Source organism: Artemia sp. Qi Xiang Cuo, chromosome 5 (assembly GCF_049724085.1).
Source record: "Artemia sp. Qi Xiang Cuo chromosome 5, ASM4972408v1, whole genome shotgun sequence".
Taxonomy (NCBI): Eukaryota; Metazoa; Arthropoda; class Branchiopoda; order Anostraca; family Artemiidae; genus Artemia; species Artemia sp. Qi Xiang Cuo.
Genome location: NC_142798.1, coordinates 73,357,529 through 73,376,127, shown reverse-complemented (window position 1 = coordinate 73,376,127; position 18,599 = coordinate 73,357,529). Strand labels below are relative to the sequence as shown.

General features: G+C 33.8%; 1 protein-coding gene across 1 annotated transcript in view; it reads left to right on the top strand.

The window, feature by feature from the left end:
• Positions 1–4,849: 4,849 nt before the first annotated feature.
• Gad1 (glutamate decarboxylase) overlaps positions 4,850–18,599 on the top strand; it is a 123,901-nt gene continuing 110,151 nt past the window's right edge. Inside the window, exon 1 of the mRNA XM_089089933.1 lies at positions 4,850–5,081. Coding sequence (XP_088946059.1) covers positions 4,886–5,081 — 196 coding nt within the window. The 5' untranslated portion in view covers positions 4,850–4,885. The remainder of the gene's footprint in view (positions 5,082–18,599) is intronic.

Genomic DNA, 18,599 nt, shown 5'->3' with positions numbered 1-18,599 from the left:
AGTGTTCTTCGCGTAAAACACTTTTGCTTTCAAAACTGACGAAATATTGCTGTGCTGCAGCATTTGACGTTGTCCAGGAAACTTGAACCGAATTAGTGAACTTAATCTACAAATAAACTTAATCTACAATTGGTGGGGAAGGATATAGTTTTGTAACTTCTACCATTAAATGCAACTCTTGTAATTTAGTATGTGTCATGAGTGCCTTGTCCTTGTCGGGCAATCGTCTAGAGCCAAAGGAAAAGCAGAACACCCCCGAATGGGGTGGGAATATATCGTAAGGAAAGATTTAAGAGAAACGAGAACATCTTTTGAGGTTGTAAAGAGGGGGCTTTAGTATAGACTGGGATTGCTAAGGAGCGTGCGAAACTGTGTTGGCCTCAGGCGGCTTGGTGCTGCAGTGAGTTGTTATTAGTAGCAGTAGTAGTATTAGTAGCATTAGTAGTAGTAGTAATAGTAGTAGTAGTAGTAGTAGTATTAGTAGCAGTAGCTGTAATAGTGGTAGTAGCAGTAGCAATAGTAGCAATAATAGTATTAATTGTACAAGTAGTATTAGTAGTAGTAGTAGTAGTAGTAGTAAAAGTAGTAGTAGTAGTAGTAGTAGTAGTAGTAGTAGTAATAATAATGGGTGAGTTGAAAACCAGATGCAAGATTAAACAACTAAGCAAGGCTGATAGGGGATGACTCCCGGCATGGCCAAGCATTTTTTTGGAAAAACTTTTTGTTGGGGAGTAATATTTGGCAAGGCCTTTATCGATCAAGGACTGCGTCTCATGACATTTTTTTGGCAGAGAAATTTGAAGCCGAAATGTTATAATTATCAAGGAATATTTGCCTCGCGTAAGTATCTTGAAAGCTAAGTAATTTCCAAGAAAACTGACCATATAAAAGTGCGCTCGTCTAAGGAAGGTGGGCTGCAGATTTTAAATTGTCAGAGTACATAAGCTGACGTCGTTTCAATTATCATGGCCGAAAAAGCAATTAAGTAACGAAAAATGTTAGACTAAATTAACAAAATAACCAAAGAATGTCCAAACCAAGAAAGATAATAATCATATTTCAAATATAGGAAGAATGTACAAATGACAATAATGTAGTAATTGACAGCGTTGGTAACGTTATAGAAAACTCACCAGAACATTTTTATTTGTGTAACTTAAATCATCATGGTTATAAAAGCAAATATCGAGCACGGCTGCCTCATACAGCACATCAATGAACTTTTGATCTTGAGAAATGGATTTAACTTCGATATTAGGTTTCTTTTAGAAAATATTGGGCATTGGATAAAAGTTGGATATTGTGGAGGAAAAAAAAGGATTATTGTACAGTTAGTGAAATATTTACTTATATCATTCCTAAAAGCGTTTTGCTTTACTTTATCCTTCCCCCTCCCCATATATGCAAGCATATAGCCCAAATTATATATTTTCCCTGCATCTTTCTGCTTCTTGATTTCGTCGGCGTTAGTTCTTTGCCGTTAAATCGATTTCAAGAGAAGAGAGACGAAAGGCAAAGTCCATGGAATGTTTATTTGCATATTAGGGATGGGTGGGGGTAAAGTAAAGCAAAGCACTTAAAATAATGACATTAATAAGTATTTTAGGACTTTTAAAAAGTTATTTTCTGAATTTCATAGTGTTTCTTTTTGAGTAGGCCTAACTATAGCCTAATACCAAAGACGATAACCGACTGTCTAATGCTTGCTCATGGATAAAGAGTTTGGCTAAAATGGACGGGGGATGTATTTACTTTCTAAATAAGATTTTCTAGTTTCTTAGTTAGGGTAGGTTTAACCACGTTCGCCTCATACCTGGAGAATTAAGATGAAACTTTCAATGAAGGTTTTCCACGGCAGGAAAGGGGAGTTGGCGAAGTAACTTCAAATTTTGTGTGTGCGTCGGGGGGTGGGGAGTATAATAAAATGGTTCGATCCTCGTAAATGGCTATATGTTACGAATTGTTTTTATTTTTGATGCTGCAGTTTGTAAATACCAAATATTTAACAATCATAGAATTCTGTATATGGATTCTAGCAAATTCTCCGAGTGTGAAATTTCTCCCCGGAAACTTCCCTCCCCATAGAAAATTCTCCCTGATGAAAATACCCCTAGCAGAAAATTTACCCCTCCCCCATCCAAAAAAATTATGCATATTTCCTTATAACAGATACAATACGTAAAAAATGGGCAAATTTTATAACCTTTCCCAGGGGTATCATGTTATCTCCAAAGGCATAGTTATTGGGCATTTCAGCTATTTTGAACAAAATGGCTATCTAAAAATTTTGATCAGAAAAATCTAGGAAAAAGAGGTGTGGTAGGGGGCCTAGCTGCCCTCCAATCTTTTTGTTCACTTAAAAAGTGAACTAGAACTTTCAATTTACGCTTTAATCAGCTCTCTCCCAGTATTTTGGGACCATTGGCTCGATACTATCACCCCTGAAAAAAAAAACAAAAAACAAACAAACAAACACGCATCCATGATTTTTCTTTTGGTAAAAAATATAAATTCTACATTTTTCAGAAAAGAGCTTGAAACATCTACAGTAGGGCTCTCTGACGGTGTAATTTTCATTAAGATTCTTTGACTTTAAGGGGGTGTTTCCTCTCTTTTTCGAAAATCAGTCAAATTTTCTCAGGTTTTTGCCCTTTGATGGGTAGCACTAGATTGAATGAATTTGATATATTTAGAATCAGCATAATAAACTGGTTCGTTTGATATATCTTTTTGTATCCAAGTTCTGTTCTTTGGAGTTTCGGTTACTAGTAAGCCCCATCGCTCCTTACTTACAGTTCGTTACCACGAACTGTTTGATTAGTACAAACATAAAAAATGGACATATACATAATAATAGTACAAAACAAATCAAACATGACAAAATCAGGACAGAAATGCGTTTAAGTTCCTTCTTCTTTCTGGCGTTGTTTTCTTTGTCTCCAAAGCTTGGAATTGAACCAGATTGATGTCCTTCATTGTCCTATGGACAGATGTGGTAACTGTACTTGGTAAACAAATTAAGTCAATAAATCCTCCGGTTTTATTGCGCTATTATCCTGAACAATAATTAGGCTTATAAGTGTTTTTCTAGTTCATTAGGCCCACTTGTCAAATAGCCGTATTTAGTTATTGACAAATTAGAGACTAGAATAGGGGAAATACAGAACACTATCTATAAAATTGGGCGTTTGTGGTGAAAAAGCTTTTGATCTAAACTTTTAAGCTGTGGTTCTATTGTACGAACGTGAGACTTTATTGAAAGAAGATTTAATTTCGTGGGTTCTTTGCTCAGTTTCTTATGCTGAAAAGGAAAACTGAATTGATGAATTTACTGAATTTGTTACCTTTACTGAATTTATTAACTGATCATGTTCCCAACCCGGAAATGCAGTAAACATCGAGTTACTAATCATAATGCGTTCAGTTCCTTTTATTCTGTGACTTCAAGCTTTGTCAAGTGATTCAAAGCTCATTGTAAAATGTTTTTTTTTTTGTATTTTCACCGAAAAAATGGAAAAATAACAGAATTGTAGGATTAAAAAAATGCATTTTGCCCCTCCCCCTCTCCTAATAGAATCTGAGTTATGCATTATCCCCTCACCCCTATATTTCCGTGATTTAACGCTACTGTAAACAGGTAAACGGCCACTAGTCTTTTAATAATTAATGATGGCAATAAAGAAGCAGACTTAAAAGTGCCAAGGATAGTGAAAATGAGAAAATTAGACTGTTTAACTTGGTTCAATATATATATATATATATATACTGAACCAAGTCAAACAGTCTAATATATATATTATATATATATATATATATATATATATATATATATATATATATATATATATATATATATATATATATATATATATATATATATATATATATATATATATATATATATATATATATATATATATATATATATATATATACATAAATCTTAAGAAACTAGGAAAAATTAAAAATTCAATTTTTAGTAAAAAGAAAAAGACCTCTATGTAATGCTATGCACTTTTTGGTATCAGGGCAAGCCAACTAATTTTTTCTTAATCAGCAAAAAACAGGTTAAAATCATATGGCACTAAAATCTAAAGAAGGTGTTGCTTTCCTTGAAGACATAGTTGTCTTAGGAATCCGCAGCTTGTTAATGATTGAATTTTTATACACGAAAAGGGTTGCCAAATTACTTAAGTTTTCTTATCTACTTAACTGCTTAAGTTTGCTTATTTGTTTCGCACTGTTTAACATGGTAACACTGACAAAAATTTGGCACTACCCTAAATATTATTACTTTGAAACAAACCAAGCTGAATCCTAGAATACCGCCGTTTTGGAGGTTACAAGAAATGCTTTTATTTGATCTCCTAGGTATTTTGATTAACGATTTAGTCTTCTTCAGACACATTTGTGCTCGGTAATAAGCACAAATTTACTGATGGTATGAAAAAAAGTGTGAGTAGCTTACCAAAACACACCGTGTTTGTTGTCTAATATAAATCAAAACGTCAATGGTGGTTTCTCACTGGGCTTCCTGGTAAAAAATGTTTGTTAAAGTTAGCTATCAAACCCAGCAAATAGTTAGGCAGGTGCCTTTGCCTCCACTAGTTCTAGCTGATTTATTTCAGAACAAAAGAAATAGGAATATATATATATATATATATATATATATATATATATATATATATATATATATATATATATATATATATATATATATATATATATATATATATATATATATATATATATATATATATATATATATATATATATATATATATACATTGTAAAATAAAATGATAATTAAGAAATAAACAATAATGAGTTTTTATGGCTTTTAGATTTGTTACCCTGGTCAAAAAATGGTGCAGAAGAAACAAAGATGTTTTTGGATCAAGTAATGAATATTCTTTACGAATTTATGCACAGGTCAAATGATAGGTCGTCGAAAATCCTTGATTTTCACCATCCTGATCAGCTTATGGAGGTATTGGACCTTAGTATTCCGGACCAGCCTCAGAATTTGGATCAAATTTTGGTTGATTGTAAAGATACCCTCAAGTATCAGGTCAAAACAGGTAGGCCCATACCCTGTTTGTTCCTAATTTTTCAAATCTTCGGAGGGACAAGACCTATTCATGTCTAATTTAAGAAAGGCTAAAACCCCTAAAAATAGATATCACGACTTCTATAGAGCTATTCTAAACTCACTGGGGGGGGGGGGCTGTCAGCCTCGTAAGTAGTATTTTGAGGTTATCTTGTGTTCCTAAGCCCCCTTCAACTCAAAAGGTCTGTGCCCAAAATCTCTGATCCTTTATTGTAGTAACAAATTGAGTTATATCTATCTTAATTTTCACTCTTGTGTTCTGCTATTCCTATATTTAGATTTTTGCATTATACATTTGTTTTACAGTTCTTATCAATTCGAATTGATTTGTGACAAACTATCTTTTTATACTTCTCATAGAAGATAAACATTGCTTAGATTCTTATTTTTCTCTTTTCGGAAATTCTTCCAATATCTTAGTTTGTAGGAATCCATAAACATTTTCTTAGTCACAGCTTGAAGTGACAGATATGGAACTAATATGTAAACAAATGGCCCCTTAGCCGTCCCTTATTTCAACACCATCTGCTTGTTTAATTTTGAGACTCATGTCAGTACCAGATGGGGTTGTTGGCTGTGAAATGAATAATGCCTTTGTTGATGCTCCGTTGTTGGAATGAAGTGGAGGCGAAGAAGAAGACGAAAAATAAGAATAAGAGAAATTTCATTCAAAAGTGTTTACGTAGTAGCTTGGCTTTAAGAAATCAAAGATATTTGATATGAACAATGCGTATTAACAACATAGTAAGCTGAGAGGTTTGGTGGGGGGTAACGTATTTTGCGTAAATGTTGTATTTTAATATGTTAAAAAGTCGAAAATGAAATCACTAGGAATTTCATTGAGACACAAATAGGAAGAGACAAAAAATGGGGGAAGTCATTTATTTTTACATGGCTACTCCATGTTTACTGTACTTTTGATTTTCAAGGTTGCAAGTTTTGTATTTCACCATGGGATTACCATCGTGCTTTCATATAAAATATTATATGACAATGGAGTTCCGTGACTTTGCACAACTTCTGTGCTCTGGTTATTTGTCTTTTGAGCGCCCCTCTTTCAAATACAATGTGGTTTTTCATATTTACCACCGTCAGATTTGAAAAATACATTTTTAGAGGTATTTTCATTGAAAAATAGTATTTTACATACTCATTGAAAAAATCGAAAAACGAAAAGCTGTTTTTACCATAGTATTCAATCTCTCCATAGAATTTGAAAAACAGGTTCCACCCTCTCTCCTCCCCCTAAATTCCCATGAATTGATACCACTGCAAGTCGGTAAACACCCACCAAACATTTAAAAATCAATGATAGCAGTAGAGAGACAGGTTTAAAGCATCAAGACAATGAAAATGAGAACTGCTTGTTTCAACTGGTCAAGAGAAAACTTACATAGCAGAGCATATCAGACAAACAGAAACGTTTAGAAAAAAATTACCAACAAAATATGCGAAAATTATATTACAATTTGAATGTCGAATTCTTCGAACTGGGCTTATTAGGGGTTATAGAAACGCATATTCCAGGGGTAGGAAACATGAAATTAGGTGAAATAGAATTTATTTACTCAGGCAGGAAGGATGGGGTACATAGGCAGGGAGCAGAGCTCTTGATGAATGAGGAAGCTGCAAAGTCTTGTTTAGGTTGGGAATGTATTAGTAATAGAACGGTTGTCACCCTTAGTAACTAAAAAGTGCAGGTTATCAGTCATAGTAGTATATACCCCTGTGGAACCGACTTAGGGAGATAGTAGTGACTCAGGTAAATTTTACTTACAGCTACAGGAACAAATAGGCTTGGTCCAGGGAGAAATATGGCATTTTTTCTGTTTATTAGCAGTTTATTTTTATTAGCATTGAAGTATTAAAAGTAGAATAGCTATGGCCCAAGGTGTTTTTCCACAGTTGAAAAAAGATTAGAAGAAGAAGAAGATAAGTCTTCAAATCATAATTATAATATTGGAAGCTATAGTTATGACACTGGTATATATATATATGGTATATATATATATATATATATATATATATATATATATATATATATATATATATATATATATATATATATATATATATATATATATATATATATATATATATATATATATATATATATATATATATATATATATATATATAACGTTTATAAATATCTAAAAACCCTAATGAGCCTCTTAGTCTTAAAATCTTGTCTTTGCGGAATAATACCGGCAGCCGAATTCACATTAAAAACATTTTTATCCAAGGGTGTATCCAGGGGAGGGGGGGGGGGCTAGGGGGTTGGAGCCTTCCCCAAGAAATATTTGTCTGAATCGTAAAGACGTAACAAAATGAATATAAACAAATTTTGATGTGTTTTTCAAAGTTTTTTTGTAACTCCCGACCCCCAAGAAAAAAAAAACTTCCCAAACAAAGATCCTGAATACAGCCTGGTTTTCATTCAAGTCACTAAATGTACTTACGAATCCATTCATTTCTATTTATGCTAGGGCGTAGCTACAGTATTTTTATTGGGGGAGGGGGCAAGAGGGAGTGATATTAAAGTAGGCGCTATTCAAGCAGTAGCGAAGAAAAGTAATTATCGAATAAACACGCTACTTGGCGATATAAAAAAAAACCCTTACGCAATACATATCAACAATAAACACACATTAAACAATCATAAAAATAAGTGCTCGTAATGCTGCAGTACACATCCCCCTCCACTTCCCCCAACCCCCACGCCCAGCACAGGATGCTCAATCTCATAACTGAACCAAGCTCTATTTTAATAGCCCCGGTAATCGCGCCATTCATTTGCTCGTAATTTTGAATAGACTTTGACTCTATAATATTTAATTTGTTGTACTAAACTTCTAATATAGGTGATCTATTAAATGCCATTTATAATTTTTTATTAGTTTGGTTTGTTTGTGGTTTCGCCAATTTGTATCAATAAATAGCATTGATATTATCGGGACAAATAAAACCGAAACAAAAATCATAGGCAACGCAATAGCGCTGTCTAAGTAAAAATACAGGATAAGTCAAAGTTTTGCCACAGACTGTGTACCATTATGTTGTGACATATTCCCCGCATTTGAATAGTGACCGTATTCTAAATTTGAAAGTATTCGAAAAATAAAGCTAGAATTATTAACTTGTCCGTTGGGCATTGTTTGACAAAGAATATCCAGAAAATCTTATTCTTGGCATCAATATGGCAAAAACGTTAAATTAATTAAAAATTGCCAGGGATGCCAATTGGAAGGGAAAATTGATTCCTCGTTTGAAAACTTCCTTCCCCTTTGTATCTTTGTTAAAAAAAACGAATTCTATAAAAATTACACAAAAGTTTTTCTTGTTTGAATCAAGGTATGGGGGTATATACTTCTGGAGGGGGGGTACACTGAATATCGTTATTATGTCTATAATTACCTTCACAAGCAAAGCTCGGTCTCCTAGTGTCGCAGGATAAAACTGATAACAAAATAAAAAGAGAATGGGTTTATGCTGCTTATACGTGCACAAAAAAATGTTAAATTATGAGAAAAATATGCATATTTTGTTTAAATCCACTTTATTCTATTCTATTTCGTACAGCATGCTGATGCAGAGATAAATGTCCCGCAAATAGCACTGACTTTTTGTGAAATGTGACTAATTTCTGTCATAATTCTTAGCACATTTACGTCTTTTTGGACCTGGTTAAAAGAAATATCTAGAATATCGACAATAGCAAGAAGTCAGCATGGTATTGTACATAGAGGCAGTTCTAAAATTTACGGGCTACTATGTGAATCCGAAAAGTAATGCATAGGACGTTATCAGTGCTTATTAGGCATCATGGTTGCAGCGGCAGCTGCAACCTAGTAAAGAGCGAACCAAGGTCCATAGTAACCAAAAGTTAAAAAACAAGTTTAGAAAAAAACTGCATAGTTAAAAAAATTTCCATCTAACACTGATTCAGGAATAGTAATTATCGTTTCAGTTCGTAGTAGAAAGGCCTCATGAACTCGTGTCACGCACCCCTGCTGCCATCTACAATTTAGTCTAACTCTGTCAGTATATCAAATAAGGACATGAAGTCTCTAGGGAGAACACGTGGTTAATGGGGTCAATGATGGAACACCTGTGATGTCAGTCATTAATCAAATTGTTTCCGGGCAAAGTTTAATAATGTCTGACAGGTACTGCTCAAGGAATAGATCCAAGTCATTAATGTCTTTGCCTCGGAAACAATTCTACTGGTCGAACTCCAAAAGATATTCACAACCAAACGCCATTGAAACAATTCTCCAAGAAACTTCTTAGCGATGATTAGCTTTAGCGCGGGAATGAGGTTTCTTAGTAATTTGAAATGTGACAGTGCAGAGATGCCGAAAAACAAAAGGAAGACGCTGAAATTACGTTTAGGGGTTATTTGGGCCAAACCGTATTAGACATTTTATGGAATAATTTCGGCAAAACAGTTAGAGACATTTTAAAAGATGATTTAAAAGAGTATTTTAGAAGAAGATTTGAGGGTGAAACTCTGTGGTCGTTATAATACACAAGTTGTATTTGAACAGTGTCGTGAGGTCCCCTAACACAAACCCAAATGGCTCCGATCCCCCCCACCCCAACCCCGAACGAAGCCCCCGGTCCACAAAGGTCCCCCCGGCTCCCAAAGGGCCCCAGGCGCCCCAAAGGACCCAGAGCCCCCATTTTAATACTATTTTGAGGCTTTATTATATCTTTTCAGAACAAATTATTTTCTCAATATCCATCCTAAGCCCATTCTACAAGTTGAAGTACCCATCCTTTTCACCCACAACTTTACTATAAGGCTTTTTTGAATACTCCAACACCAAGCAATAATTTTCAATGACATTTCAGAACCAGTTCTTTTCTTAATGTCCATCCTAAACCCATTTTACAAATTGAAGTACCCATCCTTTACACCCACAACTCTACATTACAGCTTTTTGAATGCTCCAACACCAAGCAATACCTTTTAAAGGGCATTTCAGAGCAAGTTCCTTTCTTAATGTCCTTCCTAAACCCATTTTGCAAGATGCAGTACCAATCCTTTTCACACATAACTTTACTATACTATCTTTTTGAATACGCAACACCAGGAAAAACTTTTAAAAGGCATTTCAGAACCAGTTCTTTTCTTAATCTCCTTCCTAAACCCATTCTAAAAATTGAAGTACCCGTCCTTTTCACCCACAACTTTACTTTACAGCTTTTTGAATGCTCCAACACCAAGCAACAAATTTAAAAATGCATTTTAAAACAAGTTCTTTTCTTAATGGCCTTCCTAAACCCATTTTACAAGTTGAAGTATCCCATCCTTTACACCCACAACTTTACTTTACAGCTTTTGGATACCTCAACACCAAGCAATACTTTCAAAAGGCATTTCAGAACAAGTTCTTTTCTTAATGTCCTTCCTAAACCCATTTTATAACTTGAAATACCCATCCTTTTCACCCACAACTTTACTTTACAGCTTTTTGAATGCTCCAACACCAAGCAATACCTTTCAAAGGGCATTTCAGAGCAACTTATTTTCTTAATGTAACTTCTAAACCCATTTCACACTTTGAAGTATCCATCCTTTTCACCCACAACTTTACTTTACAGCTTTTTTGAATGCTCCAACACCAAGCAATACTTTTCAAAAGACATTTCAGAACAAGTTCCTTTCTTAATGTCCCTTCTAAACCCATTTTACAAGTTGAAGCATCCATCCTTTTCACTCAAAACTTTACAGCTTTTGGATACCTCAACACCAAGAAATACTTTTCAAAAGACATTTCAGAGCAACTTCTTTTCTTAATGTCACTTCTAAACCCATTTTCCAACTTGAAGTACTCATCCTTTTCACTCACAACTTTACTTTACAGCTTTTGGATACCTCAACACCAAGAAATACTTTTCAAAAGGCATTTCAGAATAAGTTTCTTTCTTAATGTCCCTCCTAAACCAATTTTACAAGTTGAAGCATCCATCCTTTTCACCCGCAACTTTACTTTACTGCTTTTTGGATACCTCAACACCAAGCAATGCCTTTCAAAAGGCATTTCAGTGCAACTTCTTTTCTTAATGTCCCTTCTAAACCCATTTTCCAACTTGAAGGACCCATCCTTTTCACCCACAACTTTACTTTACTGCTTTTTGAATGCCTCAACACCAAGCAATACTTTTCAAAAGGCATTTCAGAGCATTATCTTTTCTTAATGTCCTTCCTAAACCAATTTTACAAGTTGAAGCATCTATCCTTTTCACCCACATCTTTACTTTACAGCTTTTTGAATGCCCAACACCAAGCAATACTTTTCAAAAGGCATTTCAGAGCAACATCTTTTCTTAATGTCCCTCCTAAACCCATTTTACAAATTAAAGTACCCATCCTTTTCACACACAACTTTACTTTACAACTTTTTGAATGCTCAAACACCAAGGAATACTTTTCAAAGGCATTTGAGAACAATTTATTTTCTTTATGTCATTCCTAAACCCATTTTACAAGTTGAAGCATCCATCCTTTTCACTCACAACTTTACTTTACAGCTTTTTGGTTCTTTTGAATGCACCAATACCATGCAATACTTTTCAAAGACATTTCATAACAAGTTCTTTTCATAATGTCCATCCTAAACCCATTTTCCAACTTGAAGTACCCATCCTTTTCACCCACAACTTTACATTACAGCTTTTTGAATACCTCAACATCAAGCAATACTTTTCAAAGACATTTCAGAACATTTCAGAACATTTCAGAGCAAGTTCCTTTCTTAATGTCACTTCTAAACCCACTTTCCAACTTGAAGTACCAATCCTTTTCACCCACAACTTTACTTTACAGCTTTTTGGATACCTCAACACCAAGAAATACATTTCAAAAGTCATTTCAGAGGAAGTTCCTTTCTTATTGTCACTACTAAATCCATTTTACAAATTTAACGACCAATCTTATTCACCCATAACTTTACTTTACAGCTTTTTGATTACTTCAACACCCAGCAATGCCTTTCAAAGGGCATTTCAGAGCATTTTCTTTTCTGAAGGTCCCTTCTAAACCAATTTTACAAGTTGAAGCATCCTTCCTTTTCACCCACATCTTTACTTTACAGCTTTTTGAATCCCCAACACCAAGCAATACTTTCCAAAAGGCATTTCAGAGCAACTTCTTTTCTTAATGTCCCTTCTAAACCCATTTTCCAACTTGAAGTACCCATCCTTTTCACCCACAACTTTCATTTACAGCTTTTTGAATGCTCCAACACCAAGCAATACTTTTCAAAGGCATTTCAGAACCAGTTATTTTCTTAATGTCATTCCTAAACCCATTTTATAAGTTGAAGCATCCATCCTTTTCACTCAAAACTTTACATTACAGCTTTTTGAATACCTCAACATCAAATAATACTTTTCAAAGACATTTCAGAACATTTCAGAGCAAGTTCCTTTCTTAATGTCCCTTCTAAACCCACTTTCCAACTTGAAGTACCAATCCTTTTCACCCAAAACTTTACTTTACAGCTTTTTGGATACCTCAACACCAAGAAATACCTTTCAAAAGGCATTTCAGAGCAAGTTCCTTTCTTAATGTCCCTTCTAAACCCATTTTCCAACTTGAAGTACCAATCCTTTTCACCCACAACTTTACTTTACAGCTTTTTGAATGCTCCAACACCAAGCAATACCTTACAAAAGGCATTTCAGAGCAAGTTCCTTTCTTAATATCACTTCTAAACCCATTTTGCAACTTGAAGTACCCATCCTTTTCACCCACAACTTTACTTTACATCTTTTTGAATGCTCCAACACCAAGAAATACCTTTCAAAAGGCATTTCAGAGCAACATCCTTTCTTAATATCCATTCTAAACCCATTTTCCAACTTGAAGTACCCATCCTTTTCACTCACAACTTTACTTTACAGTTTTTACCTCAACACCAAGAAATACTTTTCAAAAGGCATTTCAGAGCAAGTTCCTTTCTTTATGTCCCTCCTAAACCCATTTTACAAGTTCCATAGTTTTCAAGCATCCATACTTTTCACTCACAACTTTACTTTACAGCTTTTTGGATATCTCAAAACCAAGAAATACCTTTCAAAAGGCATTACAGAGCAACTTCTTTTCATAATGTCACTTCTAAACCCATTTTCCAACTTGAAGTACTCATCCTTTTCACTCACAACTTTACTTTACAGCTTTTGGATACCTCAACACCAAGAAATACTTTTCAAAAGGCATTTCAGAGCAAGTTCCTTTCTTAATGTTCCTCCTAAACCAATTTTACAAGTTGAAGCATCCATCCTTTTCACCCACAACTTTTCTTTACAGCTTTTTCGATGACAAAATGACGTAAAATACATTTTAATAGAGAATTTGGAGCCACATACTGTATTTGTTTGCCTTCTCAAACCAATTTCCATCTTGAAGTCCTCATCTCTTTCACCCACAACTTTACATTAAAGCTTTGTTGATGTATCAACACAAAGCACTACTTCTCAAAAGGCTTTTCAGAACAAGTTCTTTTCTTAATGTTCATTCTAAACCCATTTTACAAATTGAAGTAGCCATCCTTTTCACCCACAACTTTACTTTACAACTTTTTGGTTACCTCAACACTAAGCAATTTTTTTCAAAGGCATTTCAGAGCAAGTTCCTTTCTTAAAGTCCATCCTAAACCCATTTTACAAGTTGAAGTACCCATCCTTTTCATCCACAACTTTACTTTACAGCTTTTTGAATGCTCCAACATCAAGCAATACTTTTCAAAGACATTTCAGAACAAGTTCCTTTCTTAGTGACCTTCTTAAACCCATTTTACAAATTGAAGTACCCATGCTTTGAGTCCACAACTTTACTTTACAGCTTTTTGAATGCTCCAACATCAAGCAATACTTTTCAAAGACATTTCAGAACAAGTTCTTTTCATAATGTCCATCCTAAACCCATTTTACAAATTGAAGTACCCATGCTTTGAGTCCACAACTTTACTTTACAGCTTTTTGAATGCTCCAACATCAAGCAATACTTTTCAATGACATTTCAGAACAAGTTCTTTTCTTAGTGACCGTCCTAAACCCATTTTAAAAATTGAAGTACACATCCTTTTCACCCACAACTTTACTTTACAGCTTTTTGAATGCTCCAACACCAAGCAATACTTTTCAAAGGGCATTTCAGAACAAGCTCTTTTCTTAATGTCCTTCCTAAACCCATTTTACAAGTTGAAGTACCCATCCTTTACAACCAACACCAAGCAATACTTTTCAAAAGGCATTTCACAACAGGTTCCTTTCTTAAAGTCCCTCCTAAACCCATTTTACAAGTTGAAGTACTCATCCTTTTCACCATAACTTTACTTTACAACTTTTTTTCTTAGAGTCCCTCCTAAACCCATTTTACAACTTGTAGTACCCATCCTTTACACCCACAACTTTACTTTACAGCTTTTTGAATGCTCCAACACCAAGCAATACTTTTCAATGGGCATTTGAAGTAGCTGATCAATAACTTATTTCATTTTCATTGAGAAAATTCAGAATCGAAGTTGAACTTTTCTTCTTCCTGGAAAATAGTTGGAACAGAACTTTAAATTTTTTCATCTCTTTGAGAAAAGTCGGAATTGAATTTAAGAAAATTTAGAATTAAAGTGAAACTTTTTATCTTCATAGAAAATAATCACAATCATAGTATAACTTTTCCTATCTTCTACGGAAAAATTTAGAAGTGAACTTTAAATTTTTTATGTCTTGGTGAACTTAATACTGAAGTGGAAGCTTTTTATTTTCTCTGGTGAAATTAGAATTGAATTGTGTTCTTTGGTAAAATTCAGAAGAGAACTTGAACTTTTCTATCTTCTAAGAAAAATTTGGAACAATATTTTAAATTTTTTCATCTCTTTGAGAAAAATCTGAATTGAAGTGGAAAATTTTATATTAGGGAGGGAAAATTGAAGGGAAAATAGAATTGATCAATAACTTATTTCATTTTCATTGAGAAAATTCAGAATTGAAGTTGAACTTTTCTTCTTCCGGGGAAATATTTGGAACAGAACTTAAAATTTTTTCATCTCTTTGAGAAAGGTCGGAACTGAATTTAAGAAAATTTAGACTTAAAGTGAAACTTTTTATCTTCATAGAAAATAATCACAATCATAGTATAAGTTATCTGTTTGAGAAAAATCTGAACTGAAGTGGGAAATTTTTATATTATTTCAGGAAAATAGAAATGATCAATAACTTATTTCATTTTCATTGAGAAAATTCAGAATCGAAGTTGAACTTTTCTTCTTCCGAGAAAATATTTGGAACAGAACTTTAAATTTGAGTCTTTGAGAAAGGTCGGAATTGAATTTAAGAAAATTTAGAATTAAAGTGAAACTTTTTATCTTCATAGAAAATAATCACAATCATAGAATAACATTTCATATTTCATATGGAAAAATTTAACTTTTCTTCCACTTTTATTTTCTCTGGTGAAATAAGAAATGAATTGTGTTCTTTGGTAAAATTCAGAAGAGATCTTGAACTTTTCTATCTTCTATGAAAAATTGAGCCTGCTTGTAGTATCTTTATCTCTAAAAATTCTTTTTCTTACATCTCTGACCTTTTTAATAGATATTCTGAACGTTTGACGTTCTAGCATACCCTAAAAATAATGATTACTTAACAAAATAATGCATAAGATATTTTTAATGAAATAACGACATGTAGAATATTAATATAAGAATACGTTAAATACATTATTATAAATTATTAGTAGACTTGCGCTTCACTTTCCGTCAATTCATCTTTATATTCATTGATGATATTGTCTGCTAATGTCCTTTTTATTCTGCTTGCGATTTCACTGTCTATTGCCACATTATTTTTACATAGATAGCAGTTTTGGCATATTGATAAGATATGATTAATGACTTTATTGCAGGAGTATGCTTGTCTTCTTCTTTTTCTCTTTAAAATGCTAATACCGGAAATATGATGATAGGATGTATCAACAGGTAATGTGTTACCAGCAACAGTAGCAAGGAGTTGTCCCCGATCATCGACAATTATTTTTAAGTTTGAATTCTCATTGAGCACTAATTTCTCTGGTAATGTTACCCTCGCATATCCACCGTTTACACGATTGAAATTCTTGGGTACTCCAAAGAAATCTAACTTCTCGCTGTCATGACAACCCATACATACATTTCCAATAGTGTTACCACTTGCACTCGTTTCATAGTTCAGATATTTCTCCTTGTCAGCATTCAACACGACAATGATTTTTTCATGTGCACATACTTTCGTCGAATAATACATCTTCACTTTTTTACAGATATGAATTATGTGTTTATCCTACCACTGCATAAAAATTACTGATTTAATGCACGCAATAAACTAGGTAGTGTCGATAACCTGCCATAGAGTACCAGTGGGAAAGCCGCGTCGTGTCTATGAACAAGCACAGAGTACGATCGGTAGAGCTCTAAGCATATTTCATGTCATTTTAAGATACGTAAAAAAGTTTAAAAAATACCATGTTAAAAAAATTCAAAACTATTTTTAAAATCGAGGGAAGGGGCCCCGGTGGTCTTTTGGGGCTCGAGGGGCATTAGGGGGACCAGGGGCCTTTGGTGTTGGGGTAGTGGGGACCTCACGACACTTTTCAAATGGAACTTGTGTGTGAATATTCTTCATGAAGATATGGAGCTCCACTTTAATTCTGAGTTTTCTCGAAGAAGTGCAAAATGTAAAAGTTCTCTTCTGAATTTTACCAAAGAACACAATTCAATTCTAATTTCACCAGAGAAAATAAAAAGCTTCCACTTCAGTTTTAAGTTCACCAAGATATAAAAAATTTAAAGTTCAGTTTTAAATTTTTCCGTAGAAGATAGAAAAAGTTATACTATGATTTTGATTATTTTCTATGAAGATAGAAAGTTTCACTTTAATTCTAAGTTTTCTTACATTCAATTCTAACTTTTCTCAAAGAGATGAAAAAATTTAAAGTTCTGCTCCAAATATTTTCCAGGAAGAAGAAAAGTTCAACTTCGATTCTGAATTTTCTCAATGAAAATGAAATAAGTTATTGATCAGCTACTTCAAATGCCCATTGAAAAGTATTGCTTGGTGTTGGAGCCTTCAAAAAGCTGCAAAGTAAAGTTGTGGGTGTAAAGAATGGGTACTACAACTTTTAAAATGGGTTTAGGAGGGACTCTAAGAAAAAAAGTTATTGCTTGGTGTTGGAGCATTCAAAAAGCTGTAAAGTAAAGTTTTGGGTGAAAAGGATGGGTACTTCAATTTGTAAAATGGGTTTAGGACGGTCACTAAGAAAAGAACTTGTTCTGAAATGTCTTTGAAAAGTATTGCTTGATGTTGGAGCATTCAAAAAGCTGTAAAGTAAAGTTGTGGATTCAAAGCATGGATACTTCAATTTGTAAAATGGGTTTAGGATGGACATTATGAAAAGAACTTGTTCTGAAATGTCTTTGAAAAGTATTGCTTGATGTTGGAGCATTCAAAAAGCTGTAAAGTAAAGTTGTGGGTGAAAAGGATGGGTACTTCAACTTGTAAAATGGGTCTAGGAGGGACTTTAAGAAAGGAACTTGCTCTGAAATGCCTTTGAAAAGTATTTCTTGGTGTTGAGGTAACCAAAAAGTTGTAAAGTAAAGTTGTGGGTGAAAAGGATGGCTACTTCAAGTTGTAAAATGGGTTTAGAATGAACATTAAGAAAAGAAGTTGCTCTGAAATGTCTTTTGAAAAGTATTGCTTGGTGTTGAGGCATCCAAAAAGTTGTAAAGTAAAGTTGTGGGTGAAAAGGATGGGTACTTCAAGTTGCAAAATGGGCTTAGAAGAGACATTAAGAAAAGAAGTTGCTCTGAAATTACTTTTGAATGCTATTTCTTGGTGTTGAGGCGTCCAAAAAGCTGTAAAGAAAAGTTGCGAGTGAAAAGGATGGATGCTTCAACATGTAAAATTAGTTTAGGAGGGACATTAAGAAAGGAACTTGCTCTGAAATGTCTTTTGAAAAGTATTTCTTGGTGTTGAGGTATCCAAAAGCTGTAAAGTAAAGTTGTGAGTGAAAAGGATGAGTACTTCAAGTTGGAAAATGGGTTTAGAAGTGACATTAAGAAAAGAAGTTGCTCTGTAAGGCCTTTTGAAAGGTATTTCTTGGTGTTGAGGTATCCAAAAGCTGTAAAGTAAAGTTGTGAGTGAAAAGGATGGATGCTTCAACTTGTAAAATTGGTTTAGGAGGAACATTAAGAAAGGAACTTGCTCTGAAATACCTTTTGAAAAGTATTTCTTGGTGTTGAGATATGCAAAAAGCTGTAAAGTAAAGTTGTGAGTGAAAAGGATGGGTACTTCAAGTTGGAAAATGGGTTTAGAAGTGACATTAAGAAAAGAAGTTGCTCTGAAATACCTTTTGAAAGGTATTGCTTGGTGTTGGAGCATTCAAAAAGCTGTAAAGTAAAGTTGTGGTGAAAAGGATTGGTACTTTAAGTAGGAAAATGGGTTT